Genomic DNA, 17,944 nt, shown 5'->3' with positions numbered 1-17,944 from the left:
TAACTCAATGAGTACAGTTCTGTACAACTAAAAGACACCAACAACAACTGACAAAAAGAACATATTGTCAAATAAACATGGCTTTAATCATTTGCCTAACTCATCCATTTTGTGCAGATTGTCTTAAAGGCATAAAACAGATTTTAACTTACGGTTAACAGTTGTACTCACCGTGACAATTGTGTAGTGGTTGGTGAACGTCTTGGTCGGATACTGTGCTCTCATGTACGGTGCATGGGTCCCATACCTGCCTGGAAAAACGTTACATGTAAGTGATAAGTATGTAGATAGTGCAAACTAATCTATAGCCACTAGCGACTAGCGAGTGTCTGTATCCGACATAATCCTCCTTCGGCACGTGGCGTGATAGCAGCTGGTTATGATTACACTAAACGACCTGTCACACCTAACCTTTACACATCTAAATGCAAGCGTTGTTTAAGGCTATCTGTGTGGAAATGCTTTTTTTTTCGGAATATTCCCAGACGGCTCAGTGAAAGATAACTCACTCATTTTGCCCAGGTAGGGTGTGATGTTCCTCAGCAGGTAGTCCGCCCGGAAGCCGTCCATGGAGATCAGTATCAAGGGAGGCTCGGAAAATCTGAATCATGAAATAAACGCATGTACATCAACGTTAACGGAAAATATATTGGTTTATTTATGCTGAAGGTGTAAAGTGTTGAAATAGTCGATCAAATAATAGCAACGCACTACATATTGACAAAGACGACGTAGCAATATGTTATAATGAAATCGACAGGAACTTATAATGAAAACGTCTAAAAACGGTCTCTGTATGCGAAACCAAGAACTAGACATACCCGGGAGGACACGATGGCTCTGGTCCCGGTACCACGTCTTCATCTAGCCAGCTCGGCACTGATTAAGGAGGAGAATCCTTGGTTAAAATTAAAGGCAGGCAAGGGTTGCATAAGCCGAAATGATGACGAATGTTACGAATTCATTGAGGTTTACCAACCAATTTCGAAATATATACAGTATATTTACCGGCTAGGAGTGAGTCTGGGTCCACAAAGTAGCCTTCACTCCCCAAGATGTTGTCCAACTCGCCGCCAAGACGAGTCTTAAAGATGTTAGCCAACTGGACCGCTGAAACGGCTCCAGCCACTGCCTGATAGATTTCTAGTTCCACAAGAACGCCCCCTGACGGTGCCGATCGGAAAGACGCTACCATGCAGCCTTCGTACGTGGAAGTGACGTCGCTCCCTCGGAAAAGGATGTCAACCTGTAACAGAACAACGTGATGTTTAAGTTTTACTGACTGACAACTAGCAATCGCTGACATTTATGACATAAAGTCTGACATCATATGACATTTATCATTTATCTACAATCGTTAGCAGCAAATACCAACAGTTGACCATGTCGGGTCCTCGTTGCATCCAATATGCTGTGGACAGATTTTTGAAACCCCCATCCCTTGTTTTATGGTAACATATAGCAACGGAATTCGAAGAATCATCATCAGTCGACGTGCTTTCGAATTTGCTATGACGGGGTTTTACCGCCGTTTTTACGGGGTGACATACCCTTTCGTTGGCTGTCATACAAGACGTCACACAATGCTGAAAGCTCAGAAGTAGGTAGAATGTTGAATTAGTAGCATTATTCGTATATACATTGTATTACTTTTCTTAAGTTGACACTTACCGCTTCTTGAATGGCAACCGCATGTTTTTGGAAGTCAGCCGAGGTTTTGTCCCCCAGACTGTCGGTGTACTCAGCGGGAAGACCGGCCATGGCTGTTAGAGCCATCTCCAACTTCGTGGTCGTGACGTCACCTGCGAGCATCGGTAGATATTGTGTCATGAGGGATGGTCTTCTGATTCAGTTATTTTACCGCAGCATGTAAAGGCCTCACGCTAACAATGAGTAGCAGTCTTGCTGGTGTATTCTTCAAGCAGAGGTTAGGCTCCGGTTTGTTTTAGACGTCTTTTATGCGTTTCTATCGGGCTCTCTACTTTGAAATGTTTTGCTTTTGTCGACCAGCCACAGAACGAAAGTATGACAAAATAGAGAGCCCAATAAAATGCCTAAAAAGACGTCCAAAGAAGCCGGAACCTAACCTCTGCTTGGAGAGTATGCTGCACATGCTACTTTCTAAACAATATGAGGAAATCTACTGTGCATTGAAGTAATGATCACAATACCTTCGCCCTGAATGACCAGGGACTCAGGAAGAATGACGTAACCACCGGCCCCGAGCAGGTTGTTCTCGGCACCTCCGAGGCCAGCTCGGAAAACTTCGGTAATCTCCGCGGGGAACTTGGATGACCGGAGACGTAGAACAAATTTCGCGACGACTCCTGAGTCATCTTCGGCAAAACTAGTGACTTCGGAGTCACTGTAGATATTCTTGAGATCTCCTTCCGAGAAAAGAGAATCGATCTGGGAAAAAGAAAACAGTAACACACATTTTGTCATCTATTGTTGCAGCTAGAGTACTAGTATATAGGGCAAGGTGCAATCTTTGAGGTCGACGGTATCTAAAACTCATGTACATGTGTTTGTCAGCGAAATGAAGAAGGTACTAACGTAAGCTGAGTTCTGTCAGTGGGCTGCTGCTATGAAATGGGATATGCCACATTGCCAAAGACTGTCAATTCTTGTTGTAATTCTATAGTCAAAATTACTCACACATAACCATGATAACGATTGAAAGTACGGGAACTCCATAAGCTTACAATATATATGTTCAGTCTTGATGGAAGGTCCAGGATATATACATATAAAAGTAGGACTGAATGTCACTTGTTCGATCTACCTATCATTTTGGTTATTCCCACTATAGCACCACCCCACCTCTCTTTCCAAGTAAGTGGCCAACTCCACGAATAGCGCTGAAGCGCCATCAGTAAGATCGTCGGAGAAACTGGCGGGTTCTCCTCGGACAAAGCTCAGGACGACCTCGCCATTGTACCGCCTTTCCCTGCCAGGCAATACTGTTCCAGCAGGAGGCGCTGTCGGACCATGCGTTGACCCACCGTTGACGTTACCTATAGTCCATCGTAGGTAATGTTAGCGTGGTCTCACATCAATGTTTGTTTGATCAAAAAAAGTTAAGTTTGTACGAAGACACGTTTGAATGGCCACATGTGCAGACAGTACAGTTATCATTTATCCTTTTATGTCTTGTTCTCACCACAATTCAGGCTAAACATGCCCTCAATGCAGCCTTTAGTAGCCTCCTCGGGGTACTTGAAAATACTAGAAATTTGCCAGGTAGGGTGAATACTTTACCGGCCAAAGAGTTACATATATGCAAGCCTGGATGCGTGTATGCGCGCGTATTTGGCAAATTCTCATCCAATATTCCCAAAAACCCAAGACGTATTGTAGAGACTACCTACAAGAATATCATACAAGCCGGTGCCCCGTACTATGTCCTCATACTCAAAAGCTAAGCGACAGGGTGTCGGAACAGCAGTGACAGGCCAAACATGAACAGTGACACGTCAATAGACTTCGAGCAAATCTTGGGAGGAAAGATCGTGTCGTCTCCATAATTTTCCTTCTTTCTAGATTGCAGATCACGCGGCCAGCCTTGCAATGGTCATCAATGTGCCTGCTAACTGATTTATGGACTACTTAACTACCACGATTGCACACTCGTAGTGAAGCAGACCTCTGTGACCCATTTTTGATAGTTCTTGACTTCTTGTTGACTCTGTTCACCCTCCAAAGAATTACTCTCCAAGCAGGGGCTCAGCTCCGACTGGTTTTTGACGTGTTTGTAGGCATTTTTGTCAGGCTTTATATTTTGTCCCGTTTTCTTTATGTCACGGCAAGCAAAAACCAGCCGGAAGTGAACCTCTGCGTGGAGAGTACTAAAGGATATCTAAAGCGCGTCATAAAAAGTAAGCCCGATGATTGTGTACGTGAGGGACGCATGTTCGACCTGTGGGGCATGCGTGATCGGTCTACTTTGCACAGGTGCAAGACGCTGCGGTTGACACGTGGGCTTATAACGCTGATAACGTTACCCACTTAGGTTAGACATTTGTCATGAGTTATACACCGAATAACCTCAATATGTCAGACACACACAGGTATCAAGAAAAACCTTTATGTTCAGGGGAGGACTGCACGTGTCAGGTTTTATTTGAAACGAAGAATTTTCTTTTAATGGGACCGGCCAGAAATCAAAATCGCAATCGGCAATATCGGCCATAATCATAGAATCGCTTGTCTGTGATTAATATTTTCTAATTTCAAATTTTTCTTATTACATGAAAAACCTTATTCAGTAAATACATAATACTTGATGTAGTGGATACAAAATGTAGACGCAAGGCTCTGGAGGATTGACAGTTAAATGTGAACACGTAACACTCTCCTCAGAGCATATATATCATAACAAATCATCGCCTCATGTCCCGCACGCGGAGTGACTTTTAAAAAATGCAATGTGTCGGGTAAAAAGTAAAAGACAGCCTTTTCACTAGTCTGCATCATTTCCTTTTTTCCAATCCGGGGCCCGGCCGGGCTGTTTGAGAAAACGAAAATATAAAAGAAATGCATATGATATGAAGAAAAGACACAATGTATGGTTCGGAGGAATTTTTTGTTTACGTTTTGTGTCTTTTGTTGTCTTTAATATCATATTTTGTTCCAACAAGCTGCCCGACCGGGCCCCGGATTGGAAATGGGACCAAAGCATGAGGAACACTGCCACTCCAGTGAGGCACGTAATTGCCAGTTGAAGTGGGGTATCTCAAGGTTACACTGAGTGCAGTCAAAAGTTCACCTATTGAAAACTGCGTCCTGTATAAATCTCAAGCGAAGTCGACTTGTTGACTCAAGAAGTGTAACTCTGGGTCCTTTTGTGTCTAATTGTTTGAGTATTGATTTTTTTTCTTAGGGCTTTCTTTCTATTGGCTGTGCCGGACAACGCCCCCCACAACGCCCACAAAAGCTCATGACGTTGTAACGTGTTTGAGAAATGGTTGACTACGAAGCAGCAATGACCTGTTTGGTTCACTTCGCCTGAATTATATCCTGTTAAAGGGTCAACATTACCTTTTGGCGGGGCTCTTGAGAGGACGACGCCTAACCCGACTGCTAAACCGACCACTGCTAGGACGAGAACCTGGGAGAACCACACACATGCACGACGTCATTTCAAGTAGTGCCAGAAACATAGATTACTTCTGTTTTATGAGCCTTTAAAACAATATGACCAAAGCACATACGGCCCCGGAGATATTCTGTTTCTGGTTGTGTTGCAAATATTCTATAAGGTTGGATCGTTCAAGGTTGTCTTTGAATCTTTGAATCTTTATTCTTTACTTTTGGACACTCATTTGTCCTTATTAGCAATAACATATAAAATACACACAATAACAACAATACAACAACAATGAAGAAGAAAAAAGCTAGTACAATGAAACAAGGTAAAACCACAGGACAGACGCTAGTACATACAATCAGAGATTTGAGTTAATCGTAGTGAGGACTCGCTTGAACGGCATTCGATTCTACATTTGTACTTTCCTCTAATTTTTTTCAGACGAGAAAATAAACAATCCACTTATAGATGGACCTTCCACATTGAAAATAAAATGGACGTTTTTGCGGGCGTGGTTTTTTAAAATCTTCTTGGTGTGCTTAATTACAGCTTATGTCACGCACTATTGAAGTGTGCACACGTGCCAAAGACAAACGGCAATACATCAATTGTCTCCTTGTTCGCCTAGCTTTATTTACGGTATGTCAGAGTGAACACAAACAAAGTGTCGTACCACCACGCCACCTGTGAGCAGTCGCTTCTTGGACGACACGCCGCCGCCGAACTTAATATCACGGGGAGACTGGAATGAAACGAAGGAGAAATCAATTAAATCTTTGATAAAGTTGATTCCTTTTGTTCCCGTTCAATCATTAACTTGTATCCGCTCTTCTTGATCAGCACTTCACAAACCGACCTCGACCTTTAACAAACTGCGTGTTCGACCTCAGGCACAGATTTTCTAAGAAGTCATGGAACTTTCGTAAACGTTGGTACACATATGTATACAACAACCGAGGAATGCGGATCTTCTGATACAGAACATATTGTATACACCGTTATGTCATGAACTTGAGAAAGCCTGAACATTCTGTAGCGGAGTGATATATACTGGAGACGTTACCTTGACAGCTGTCTTTGGTGCATTTTAAAATTTTACACCACACGCACGCTTTCACAATATTAAACTTGCACTTGGAATCACGGTGAAAATGGCCGCGGTACTCACTTCCTCCAGACCGAAATCCTTGTCCCGGAACTCCAACCGGTCAGAAGATCTGTCCATGGTCCAAGACTGCTTATCCTGGGAGAGAAATTAAACTGCGCCGTTAGACTTAGAGTCGCGGTTTGTTTTGTTCACTGACCTATGTGCACGTGGTTTTTATGGTACTACTAGTGTGTCGCAATGAAAACAAACGCAGGCACTTAATATAGGCGGCGCACAACCTGACAGCGCGGTTGCTTTTGGGTGATAGGTTTTCAATGTCTACGGCAGTCGCATCTGATTTCCGAGTATGCGCACGCGATATACTCTCCAAGCAGAGGTTGGCGGATAAGATTGTGACCTTTTTATAATATGCCCCGTTTTCTGTCGGCCCTCTCCACCGACATGCGCAGAAAACGGGCATATGATAAAAAGGTCACAATCTTATCGACCAACCTCTGCTTGGACACTCAGTACACGCGATAGGCAACCTACCACTGTCAAGACCCTTTTGAAGAAAAAAAAACTTACCCTAGGCAACACTATTTGCCACTATGTTTGGACAAGCACTCAGGAAATCTATCTATGGCACTTAATGATGTTCACATTGCGTTAGCATGGGTTGCGTATACTGCCAGTGGCGTCCACTTTTTCATTTACAAGGAGAGTGTTTGGCGTTTGTCAACAAAGCAACAGAAAGAACTTTCATCTGATGTATATCCACTACAACATGTATAAATAGATAGAAGCTACTGGTAAAACGTCAGCCTACTGTAAAGACGTTACGACTGAGGTCTGAAGGAGATACAATGTGCTAAAACTTTACCTCTTTGCTGTAGTTACCGCTCTAGGACTGTAATAATCAGTCTGTTGGTTGACTCCCCTCCTTTACTTGTCTCGGCCCTTCTTATTCGTTCGTGTCTGTTCAGGCCAACGTAACAAACACGAGGGAAGTACAGGTCCATCTCAGTTTGGCTAACTACTCCACGATTGGGTCTGAGAGATTTCGGTTATGGGAAAATGGAGCGAAAGTGGTACCAAAAATGAGAAAAGGCAGGGAAACTTAAGGTTTGTGGACGATGTTGACGGATTTCCATACGTCAAGTAACCGCCCACCCCCCTACAAAGTGAGTCGGGTTTTGGCCACAAACACGCCTCCCATGCGTGATATGTCGTACCAATCGCATGCGCCATGTCCTCTAATCTCTCAACTCCAGGCGTGATCTTCAGCTGAACTCACGATCACATCAAGATGATCAACACATGGGAAGCAAAATTACAAAAATGATGGACTGATGCACTATATGTTCGGAGTCAGGCTTTAGTAAACACTTAAGTCGATAAGATTTATCTGACACAAATACAACCTACAGGTCGCTTTTTATTACATGTACTCTCCAAGCAGAGGTTCGGCTCCGGATGGATTTTGACGTGTTTTATGATGAATTTTTGTCGGCTTTCTATTTTGTCCCGTTTTCTTGATGTCAAAATGCCAAATTTGGCTTGGCAACCACAAAGAAAATGGGACAAAACTTTGAAAGCCCGACAAAAACGTATGAAAACACGTCAAAAACCAGCTGGAGCCGAATCTCTGCTTGGAGAGTAGCTTTTCATTGCATGATTGGGTAAAATGTGTGGAGAGACCAAGAGTCAAACCAGGACAAATATTGCAACTGACAACATCGGTAGTTGGAGGCAAGCCAGCATAGCTTTGCGCTCCAGTCAGTATCTATTTCTTCACCTAGCTAAGTACAGTACATGTATCTATCATCAAAAGATTTTATTTGTCAGGGGTAGGATATATTTCTTCTCATATTTACATAATTATATGTCTTGATATTTTGTACTACCTACGAACTTGGCAAACAATGTACCTGTTACATTTGTTGTGCAATAAAGTTTGATTTGATCAAGGAGGTTTAAATTTAAACCTCCTTGATTTGATTTGATATTTATCCCCCCCTGTAAACTATTTTAATGAGTCCGACATTCAGCCAGCGCACGATTCGAATGTATCGTATGCCACAGCGAATTAACTGCTACGTTTACTTCAGTATGCCGGTCAGATGGCTGTGATACCATATCGACATAATTCAGTGACTTAGACATTTCTGCGTCCGTCCTACAAGACAGGTAACGTTAACTTGACCCCTAGAGTATGTGTTGACGTTATTTGTTTCTTGTGTACCGTAAACGGATTGAGTCACAGTTGAATTGGCGCTAGAAATGGGTCTAAAATGTTGCAGTGCCCCGCCCATCTCAGTCACCCCTCCCACCCCTGAGGCTGAGGTACTGAACATCCAGCCAACTCTAAAACGGTTTCTCCTTGACACTAGAGACTGTTGTTTGCTGGTTGGTGTTGGTTATAGACTCTTATGTCCTGCCATCCTGGCCCATTATAGTTTAGATGATGCCAAAGGTCTTGGTTGTCCTTCACCAAAGGTATAAAGAAACAAATTATATAGCGTTATGTGCATGAAGTAGTTTTGGATACCCACAGAGATTCTGGTGCCTATTCAACTGACTGAAGATTCTATAGTCTACTCTGCTCTTCTCATCATCAAGGGCTCTCAAATTTCCCATCTTTTCACATCTTAGGAGAGGTAAAATCACTTACATACACGTCTCTAGGGTCCGAGTTGTCCCAGGGGCCGAGTTGTCCTGACACCAGAATATAACTGCAACAGTATGGGACCTATATGCAAAGAATAAGACAAGAAAGGGTGCTGAGCCAATTGCTGCTAAACAGGTTCTGCAGGAACAACTATGACAGGGGTGCTAGTGTCACCAAAATGAAAACAGACCTGCAGTGGATGTGACATCTACTGCAGGTCTGTTTTCATTCCTTGAAGACAGAAGAAAAATGTCCAGACTATGTATGATGTACAAAATGACTAATAAACTAAGATATCTATTACCAGTTCAGACAAGAAATAGTGACTGTCATGCCTTCAAAATACAAATTGGAAGTTATCAGCCAAGGATTGATAAAGCTCCCAAACCATGCAAATTTTATGTTGTTGCCTTCAGTTTGACAAAAGAACACAGCAGACATAGAATGTAAAATCACACACGCTCATTCACTCAGTGAGTTTGCACGTTTTGAGAGACGACTGTCTACATGGGGGGGATGCTAAATTCTGTGGTGTTCATGTGTGTCATGTAGTTTTGTCCAGTCATGTTTTCGAATGGACCACAGGAAGAGTAGCTGTTAAGCTAATTGTGGATCCTAATAAACTCAAACTCAATGCTTAATGATAAATTCAGGATGGCCAGCGACAGTTAATGGTAAATTGACTTGTTCTTTCAAAATTCATCAAAAACCCGTAACCTTGAATTATAGTGGGTTGGATAGTGAGTAAGAAACTGGATAGTGAGTGAGTGTGTCAAATGTACAGTAAACAGTTACTAGCTATATAGCTCTGGCAACTGTTGCAGGGCTTGTTTTGCCTGCAGTTTATAAGGAGGTTAGAATAATATGTTATTTTAACATGTATAGCTTCAGGCTTGCCCTGAGAGTATTCACACCTGTATGGTTGGGAGAACCAAGAGAGAGAGAGATGGTTGCACAAGGACGTATATATTTCAATCTTTCTGTTATAAGTGAAATACATTGTTGTATGGCCTGAATTATGACATAATGTTACTGGGTAGAAATGCGGTCCTGTACTATGCCGTTGTGCTCGCAACGACAGTATGGTCGCCTGAAGTACTTTTGCGGTTTTACGTTCCAGTCTGAAGCATGTCGTAGTTCACTGAATAAACAGAACAAATGCACTGTGACTGATAATCTTGTCATGTCAGGCATCCTTGGGCTCTCACAGAATTCACTGATCTGCATTTTTTATGTAACCAGGAGACCCCCATGAATCATTGAAGGTTGGTAAATTACTGGGTATTATTATAGCCAATTACATAATATTCAATTAACCTGCCAGTGTTTTTGTAGAACCTGTCAGTATTGCCGTGGGCAAGGTAACATTATTTATTGGTTTAGCATGTTGCCAGGGTTACCCAACTAGCCAGAGGCTATTACTAAGGTAACGTTATGCGAAGCAGAAAAACTGTCCAGTGGTTCCCACGTTAACTATACAATTAATACAAAGAACCTTATATAATTCTCAACAAGGACACCGATCAAGGCCAAGACAATGTCGGTGTAATTTTTGAGCATTGACACAAACAGTCTTCCATTGAAGATTTCAGGGCTGCCAGTTGTAACCAGGGACCAGACAGCATGGCAGAACGACCCTCCAGTTTCAGCTGGGTGATCCAAGGAAAGCTGTGCGCCCTGGCGTTCCCACATCGGGCAGAAAACATCAGGTTTGTACTGCAAGACCACAGAAGTTTGTTGCCACAGTCTAAGCATTAAAAAGTTGTGTGTTTTCAGGACACACAAATTTTACCCATCCAGTATAACACAAATGAAATGTTACAGACTATCGGTTTACAATGGCCAACAGGCTTTCAAGAGGAAGTCAAACCCAACAGCAAGTGTAATACAGTTGACTTTATTTTGATCCACAACTAGCTCACTGTCTGTTTAAGTACAGCTGTAGATTGTTATTTTGCAATTAGCCTTCAGGGAACAACTGTAAATGAGTACCTCATAAGACAATCATCATCATTCCAGGGCGTTGTCATTCCTTCGGAGGAACCCCTCCCTTGACCGACTCCAGTCTTTTCTAAATCTAGCTGTTCTGGGCCATGTAGGGCCCAGTAGGTGTTTAGATAGGTTGTATCTCCATCTTCTATTGGGCCGCCATCATAAGACAATGGTTCCGCTATTTACAGAATCAGTGATGTACTCTTTTTTTCTCCTCCAGATGGTTGTACAAGGAAGGCGTTCGTCACCTGATCTCCCTCACCTACAGACTGCCACCTGTGGACAGCTGCCCGAACCTGAACAGTATCCACATGAAGATCGAGGACTTCACCCCTCCTAGCGTTGAACAGGTGGACCGCTTCATCCACATAGTGGAGAGCAACAGTAGGATTGGGGAGGTGAGAGGTGTTCTATGCTTTCAAGTGCTTATGTCAGCAACTAGCCAAAGGCTTTTACAAGCCCTGGTAAAGCCCAGGTTACACATAGCCGAACATGGCCTCTCGACTCTCCCCCGACCATGATATTATGAGTGATCTGGAAGTTAGTTCGGCTGCACCAGCCGAATGTTTTGAACATAACATTCGGCTCTGCACGGGAGGTCTGGAATGGGTTGCCTGGTGTTTGGCTGGTGATGCTAAACCATGATCCGAATTTGATCTCTCAGTGATGTTAACAACATAGAAGAATAGATTATTTTGATTAAAAAAGAAAATGACCCCTCTTTTGAAAGTCGGAGATTAGTCAGGAGAGATTCGGCAGTCTGCGGCTAGAGGTCGGGATGGTTGAGAGTAGTTTAAAAAGCATTTGGGGCTCAGTCTGGAGTAAGTCATTTACTGGTTTTGAGATAGTTGGGACATTTTTGCGCTAAAAGATAGGCGTGGCCTTAAACTGGTCAGACTGCTCCTGAACTACCGTGACCTTAGTCGGCTAGTAGTCAGGAGCCATGTTCGGCTATGTGTATATGAACAAAATAAAATATGCAATTTTCAATCCAAGTAGCTAGAATGCAAATCTAAATGTGTTTACAAATATAGTTGATTATCCGCACTCTCACACAAGAAGGAGAAGGAGCCTGAATGGGCTTGGTAACTTTAATGTATAGCAGAGATTGTCGAACACGGGTGGGTGGGCGGGACTGAGAATTCGAACCGTGTTACTGCTAGCACGCTGGCGTGGCTATGGCGTGGATGACGTGTCTACTGATCACGTGAGCTAGGGTTCGAGCGGCTAATTAGCATATTTGAGCCTTCGCTCAAATCGTCACAATTATCCGCACTCTCACACAAGAAGGAGAAGGAGCCTGAATGGGCTTGGTAACTTTAATGTATAGCAGAGATTGTCGAACACCAAGACCAAGCCCAGCGGGAGATTATGCGAGTAGGGTAGAGTGCGGGAGTTGCGACGAGAGGAGCGTGGTGGAGCAGTAGTGACAAGCTACTGAGAGTCTGTAGCAACTAGGCCTCGGTACCAAGGAATGTGAAGAAGTGTGAGCTGCCGATAAGATATTACTGGTGGCATCAACTGGTATACGGCCGTTGTTTGTAACAGCAAAACTAGTGGTAAGTAAATTAGCCAGCGCCAAGACTAGTGCAACTTAGCAAGCTAGGGAAGACTGACGACCAACAGTTAAACAAACTAAACAGCCTAAGGCTAACAGGTGAGCAAACTAAAACAACCGTAACCTAACAGTTGAGTAAATAACCTTAACCTAACAGGTGGGTGACTATTTTAAACAACTGCACCATTGTCTCTAAGCCACAAGACGAATGTATAAACACTGTCCTAAACACTTGATTATATGACATGTGCTGTCATACTGAACCAGCCGCTACTAGTACTAGAGTCCGAAGTTGGCTGCTGATAATGTCTATAGGAGTCCGCTTCGTGAAGGAAGTCTTTCTACTGCAAGTACATCTGGAGAATCAGTCTTCGCTAAACAGTCCCTTCAATAGACTAATCTGGTTGCTCCAGCGAACTGTTCTGGGGAGTCAGTCGTTGCTAAACAGTCCCTCCAATAGACTAATCTGGTTGCTCCAGCGAACTGTTCTGTAGCTTCTCCGCGATCAGCTTGGAATACTCGCACCTCTTGTCGAAGGAGCAGTCCAAGTACAGTTCGAACGCGTTTGAAGACCAGTCGCCTAACAGTTTAATCACCTGTGGGTCAGCACCGCAGTGCCACGCGTAAGTCGCCCCGCCGCGTCTGAAACTATGTCCCGAATAACTCCCTGGGGTGAAGCCTGCCGCGGATAATAACGACTTCAAGTGGTGGACGAACGTGTCATGGGTGAGGGAGATGAGTCCGCCTCCGTTACCTGGGACCAGGAACGCCGGCCCGTCTGGGTCGGCCGGGATCATGTTACACATATTGACGTATGCGTACTGAGGACACAGGGGATGCCCTTGCAGTGCGGGCAATGGTAGGAGAAGCACCTTTTGCCGAAACTGGATCGTCTTCGACCAAGTCACCTGGACCAGGAGTCCATCCTTGGAAACTTGAATGGCGCGACGCGTTAGCTGCTTGCGTGGGTCGAATGCTGACTGTGATCGCGGTACTATGTTCGACTTCCGGAGCAATGTGAAGAAGGCCACGCAGAATGCTGCCCACAGCGTGGCGTGCATGGGCCTTGTCAGGTCCAACAACTCCCGGATTTTGAGCAAGATGGCAGGCGTGACAGGGAGCTTTTTCTCTGGCACATGTGGGGAACCTCTACGGAAGGAAGACACGACGAGCTTCAGTTCGAAGCTGATCTCGGGCGGTTCGAAGTCGTGAAATCGTTGCAACATGCGTGCCCCGTGTACATACAGCTGGACGCTACTCGGGCTCCGCAAGGAGCGCGTAAGGAATTGTGCGTAACGGGTGAGGGTTTTCGAGTCAGTCGGTAGAGCAGGTAGTTTGAAAACTCACAGAATAGTAGAAATGCCCTCCACTGCGTTCGGAAATTGGCGAAAGTGCCCGCCGCGAAAGCCGACAGCTTTGCGTCCTCTACGTCTGAGTCCAATCGCCGTAGCAGGGTGCAGGTACCCGGAAGGATTACAGTATGTCAGTAACTCGAAATGTCGTGGGCAGACAACAACGCTGGCTGTGCGCTGCCCGGCCGTCAGGCGTTTGAATTCGTTCTCGTGGTACTGCGAAGTCGACCAGCGGCTGAGGTGGTCTGCGAGCCTATTTTCGAGCCCAGTATGCACGGCCCTAAGCTCAAACTGTCCAGTGGCCGCGCAGAGCCACAGATTGTGTAGGCATGTCTGTAGGAAGGCGCTGCGGCTCCTACCGGAGTTTAGAACGGTGACTGAGAACTGGAGACTGTCTCACCCGTGCATGCCAGTCCCGATAAGGCCAACTTGTAGATTCGCACGTACACTCGACCGGGTCGACTCTTCAATTGTTGAGTCGCAGGTACACCCGACCCGAAATTGTCAGTCGAATTGTGCCTTGTGGCAACGCCCGCTGGGGGAGTATCACTCGTAGAGTCGCAGGTACACCCGACCTGAAAACCGTCACTCGAATTGTGCCTCATGGCAACGCCCGCTGGGGGATGTACAGTCATGGAAACATCGGCTGTTCTAGAGGAAACCTGACTTTGCCTGGCGGCGACGCCCTCTTGGAGGGGAAACGAGGCGAAAGAATCTGTACCCATTCTTGTCATATCTAGAAGAACATTGTCCGTGCAACGAATGACTGTCTGAATGTCTTGAAACTACTTGCTTTTCGCCAGCCGTGAACGTGACTGGTGAACCGTGGCAGTTCTGAAGTGAAACACTAGAACCAAGGCTTGGTTCGATCGTCACATCAATACCGTCTGTGGTATTTCCGGCAACTATACTCCCTTCGTCAGAATCGAATATTTTCTCCCTCTCTGCTACAACAACATCAAAATCCTGAACGGAAACACGATAACTGCTGGCCTCTGTGCCTGCAACATCGCTACAAACTGTGTGGGAAGACCCGCTACGGTCATCACTGTGGCGAGTTGAAAACTGTAAACAACTGTCCGAAACACGAGGAGCATTGTCTGAGCAGATGGACATGTCGCTACCGTCAGTGGGAGGTAGACTGTAAACATGATCCTCACTGTGGCGAGTTGAATATCGGACGCTACTGAAGGAAACACGAGAACTATCGTCTGTGTTGATTGACACATCGCTACAATCTGCGTAGGGAAGGCTGTTGAAACTATCCGCAGTGTGGCGGGTTGAATACGGAAAACTGACCGGGTCGACTCTTCAATTGTTGAGTCGCAGGTACACCCGACCCGAAAATTGTCACTCGAATTGTGCCTTGTGGCAACGCCCGCTGGGGGAGTATCACTCGTAGAGTCGCAGGTACACCCGACCTGAAAACCGTCACTCGAATTGTGCCTTGTGGCAACGCCCGCTGGGGGAGTATCACTCGTAGAGTCGCAGGTACACCCGACCTGAAAACCGTCACTCGAATTGTGCCTTGTGGCAACGCCCGCTGGGGGAGTATCACTCGTAGAGTCGCAGGTACACCCGACCTGAAAACCGTCACTCGAATTGTGCCTTGTGGCAACGCCCGCTGGGGGAGTATCACTCGTAGAGTCGCAGGTACACCCGACCTGAAAACCGTCACTCGAATAGACGAATTCGTCTATTGTGCCTCATGGCAACGCCCGCTGGGGGATGTACAGTCATGGAAACATCGGCTGTTCTAGAGGAAACCTGACTTTGCCTGGCGGCGACGCCCTCTTGGAGGGGAAACGAGACGAAAGAATCTGTACCAATTCTTGTCATATCTGTATTGTCATAACTGTAAACAACTGTCCGAAACACGAGGAGCATTGTCTGAGCGGATGGACATGTCGCTACCGTCAGTGGGAGGTAGACCGTAAACATGATCCTCACTGTGGCGAGTTGAATGTCGGACGCTACTGAAGGAAACACGAGAACTATCGTCTGTGTTGATTGACACATCGCTACAATCTGCGTAGGGAAGGCTGTTGAAACTATCCGCACTGTGGCGAGTTAAATACGGAAAACTACTGACAGAAGCGAGCTGAACGTGGCTACTAGAAGGAGACGGACGTGGACAAACAGAAACCAAACTCACAGTTCTCCGCACGGTAGTGTCCCCGGCTCTTGAGCCGGTCCCCGTGCCCTTGGGTGGGCGTGCTTATCACGCAGTGCTGCCAGCCGTCTGCACTCGTGTCTGCTTGGTTTCCCGCCTCTTGCGTTCGCAGTCGGCTTCTGCGTGCTTGTATTTCATTGACTTGCTCTCCCAGCAGAATCGACAGCAGTGGTCGAAACGGCACGTTGAGAGGAAACAGTTGTTTTTGTTGAAGCCCCAGCATATCTGCGGTGCTGTCTGTGTTGACGTGCCGCCATCACCGGAATCCGCCGGCTTGAGGTTGTCCTTATTTCCGTCGAAAAACATCTCCTTCAAATGCGCCCAGTCCGACCACACGCATGGGACGCTCATTGCCTCGCTGACCGCGGCAGCATGGAAAGTACGCACGTGAGCCCACTTGTACCTAGCCAATCTGTCGAAGCAATACTGCAGCACAGAGAGACGACCGAGCAACTCCGTACGTGGCAGATTCTCAGAACGCAACAACGCCATACATCCGGACACAAACTCTCCGAGAGACAATTCATCATACTTCTTCGGTTCGGAGCTGTCTAAGTTGTACACGAATGCTTCTGGGGACAGCGGCTTACCTTCGTCTTTTCTCTTCTTTCCGGCTCCCGGTAGCGCGTACTTGGTGTCCACTGCGTGCTGCAGAGCTGCGTTTTCGCGTAGCTGCTGTAAGGTGATATCTCCCTCTCCTAGCACCATCTTGTTAGGGGTTTGTAGGGGTTTCCCGGTAATGGTCGCGCGGGCCGCCATAGCTGCTTGTGCTTGCTTGAGTTCGTCCTCCAAGGCGGCGACCTCACTCTCCAACTTTACCTTAGCCAGCCGCTCGAGCAGAGCCTCCTTCTTCTTCTCTAGCTCTGCAGTGGCGCTCTCGTGCGACGGCGGCTCCGTCTCCTCCGGCGAGTCCTTCACGTTGTCCTTCTCTTGGCCATGTGGTGGGGGAGGGTCCTTGACCCGCTCGGAAGGAGGGTCTATCCCCTCACAATGCTTACTCCCTTTACCCTTCGGGTGCAGGATCAACTCCTCGCCGCAACCTGGGCATCTTTTCCGTCTCACCATGGTCGAGTAAAGGGCACAAGGCGGAGATTATAACTGAGAAATTCACTGAGAATTCGAACCGTGTTACTGCTAGCACGCTGGCGTGGCTATGGCGTGGATGACGTGTCTACTGATCACGTGAGCTAGGGTTCGAGCGGCTAATTAGCATATTTGAGCCTTCGCTCAAATCGTCACGATTAGCATGAATATAGTTTATGCTAGTTATTTCAGATGCGGATAACATGATATTCAATAGAAAGTGATAAAATGATCCTAATATCCGACTGTGTATGTGTGCGTGCGTGACATCTGCTTCAGATTAATCTACAAGCTAATCTACACTGTTGTCATAATGTCATGTATGTTATCTCTGCTCTCAGGGTGTTGCAGTTCATTGCCAGTGGGGCAGGGGGCGCACAGGAACCATGATTGCATGCTACTTCGTCAAGACAAGGAAAATCTCAGGACAGGAGGCCATTGAGGAGATCCGACGCATCCGTCCAGGCTCGATAGAAACCTATGACCAAGAAAAGATGGTGATTCAGTATTACCAACTATTAAAGTCCAGGGGAGAGGTCTAGATGAGTGGATTTGTTTAATGCAATCTGGCCAAACCTTCAAAATTCTACAAGTAAAGAAATTTAATACATACTTTGAAATTCAGTGAAAAAGGATAAATGAAAGAGTTATATTTTCATCTCAACTGGCTTGATGTGCAACTACTTAGTTTCGCGGGTCACAGTTTTTCCTGCTGAATAGGAAATTCTCCAGTACTTAACCTTTAGCACCCGGCACTCCACTGTTACCACATGGCGCCAAACATCTTATCAAGGAAGAGAATGGAGGGTGAATGGTTCAAGAATTAGGATCCGAACTGTCAGCAACATTTGGTGCAAAATAAATCTTGTTACCTTCAAGTGCAAGAGATTTGTGTCAAAGTTACAGGAGAAGGCAACAAAGTACTTCTTTCTCAAGCTA

General features: G+C 45.7%; 2 protein-coding genes across 2 annotated transcripts; one reads left to right on the top strand and one right to left on the bottom strand.

The window, feature by feature from the left end:
- Nucleotides 1-4: 4 nt before the first annotated feature.
- On the bottom strand, nucleotides 5-7,148 carry LOC136426882 (uncharacterized). Its single transcript, XM_066415603.1, has 12 exons — nucleotides 7,060-7,148; nucleotides 6,258-6,332; nucleotides 5,763-5,831; nucleotides 5,041-5,110; nucleotides 2,824-3,017; nucleotides 2,172-2,409; nucleotides 1,672-1,802; nucleotides 1,009-1,246; nucleotides 822-879; nucleotides 510-601; nucleotides 153-251; nucleotides 5-27 (listed from the first exon to the last, which is right to left on the bottom strand). Exons 2-12 carry the CDS (start codon nucleotides 6,312-6,314, stop codon nucleotides 5-7), a joined length of 1,269 nt encoding a protein of 422 aa, XP_066271700.1. The 5' UTR covers nucleotides 6,315-6,332; nucleotides 7,060-7,148.
- Nucleotides 7,149-8,270: 1,122 nt separating this feature from the next.
- LOC136427665 (dual specificity protein phosphatase 23-like) lies at nucleotides 8,271-17,944 on the top strand. Its single transcript, XM_066416711.1, has 4 exons — nucleotides 8,271-8,366; nucleotides 10,440-10,556; nucleotides 11,060-11,237; nucleotides 17,347-17,944. The coding sequence occupies exons 2-4, from the start codon at nucleotides 10,471-10,473 to the stop codon at nucleotides 17,545-17,547; spliced, it is 465 nt and encodes a 154-aa protein (XP_066272808.1). The 5' UTR covers nucleotides 8,271-8,366; nucleotides 10,440-10,470; the 3' UTR covers nucleotides 17,548-17,944.

The sequence above is a fragment of the Branchiostoma lanceolatum genome, chromosome 2, assembly GCF_035083965.1.
Source record: "Branchiostoma lanceolatum isolate klBraLanc5 chromosome 2, klBraLanc5.hap2, whole genome shotgun sequence".
NCBI classification, from domain to species: domain Eukaryota; kingdom Metazoa; phylum Chordata; class Leptocardii; order Amphioxiformes; family Branchiostomatidae; genus Branchiostoma; species Branchiostoma lanceolatum.
This window is presented reverse-complemented; position numbering and strand designations above follow the sequence as displayed.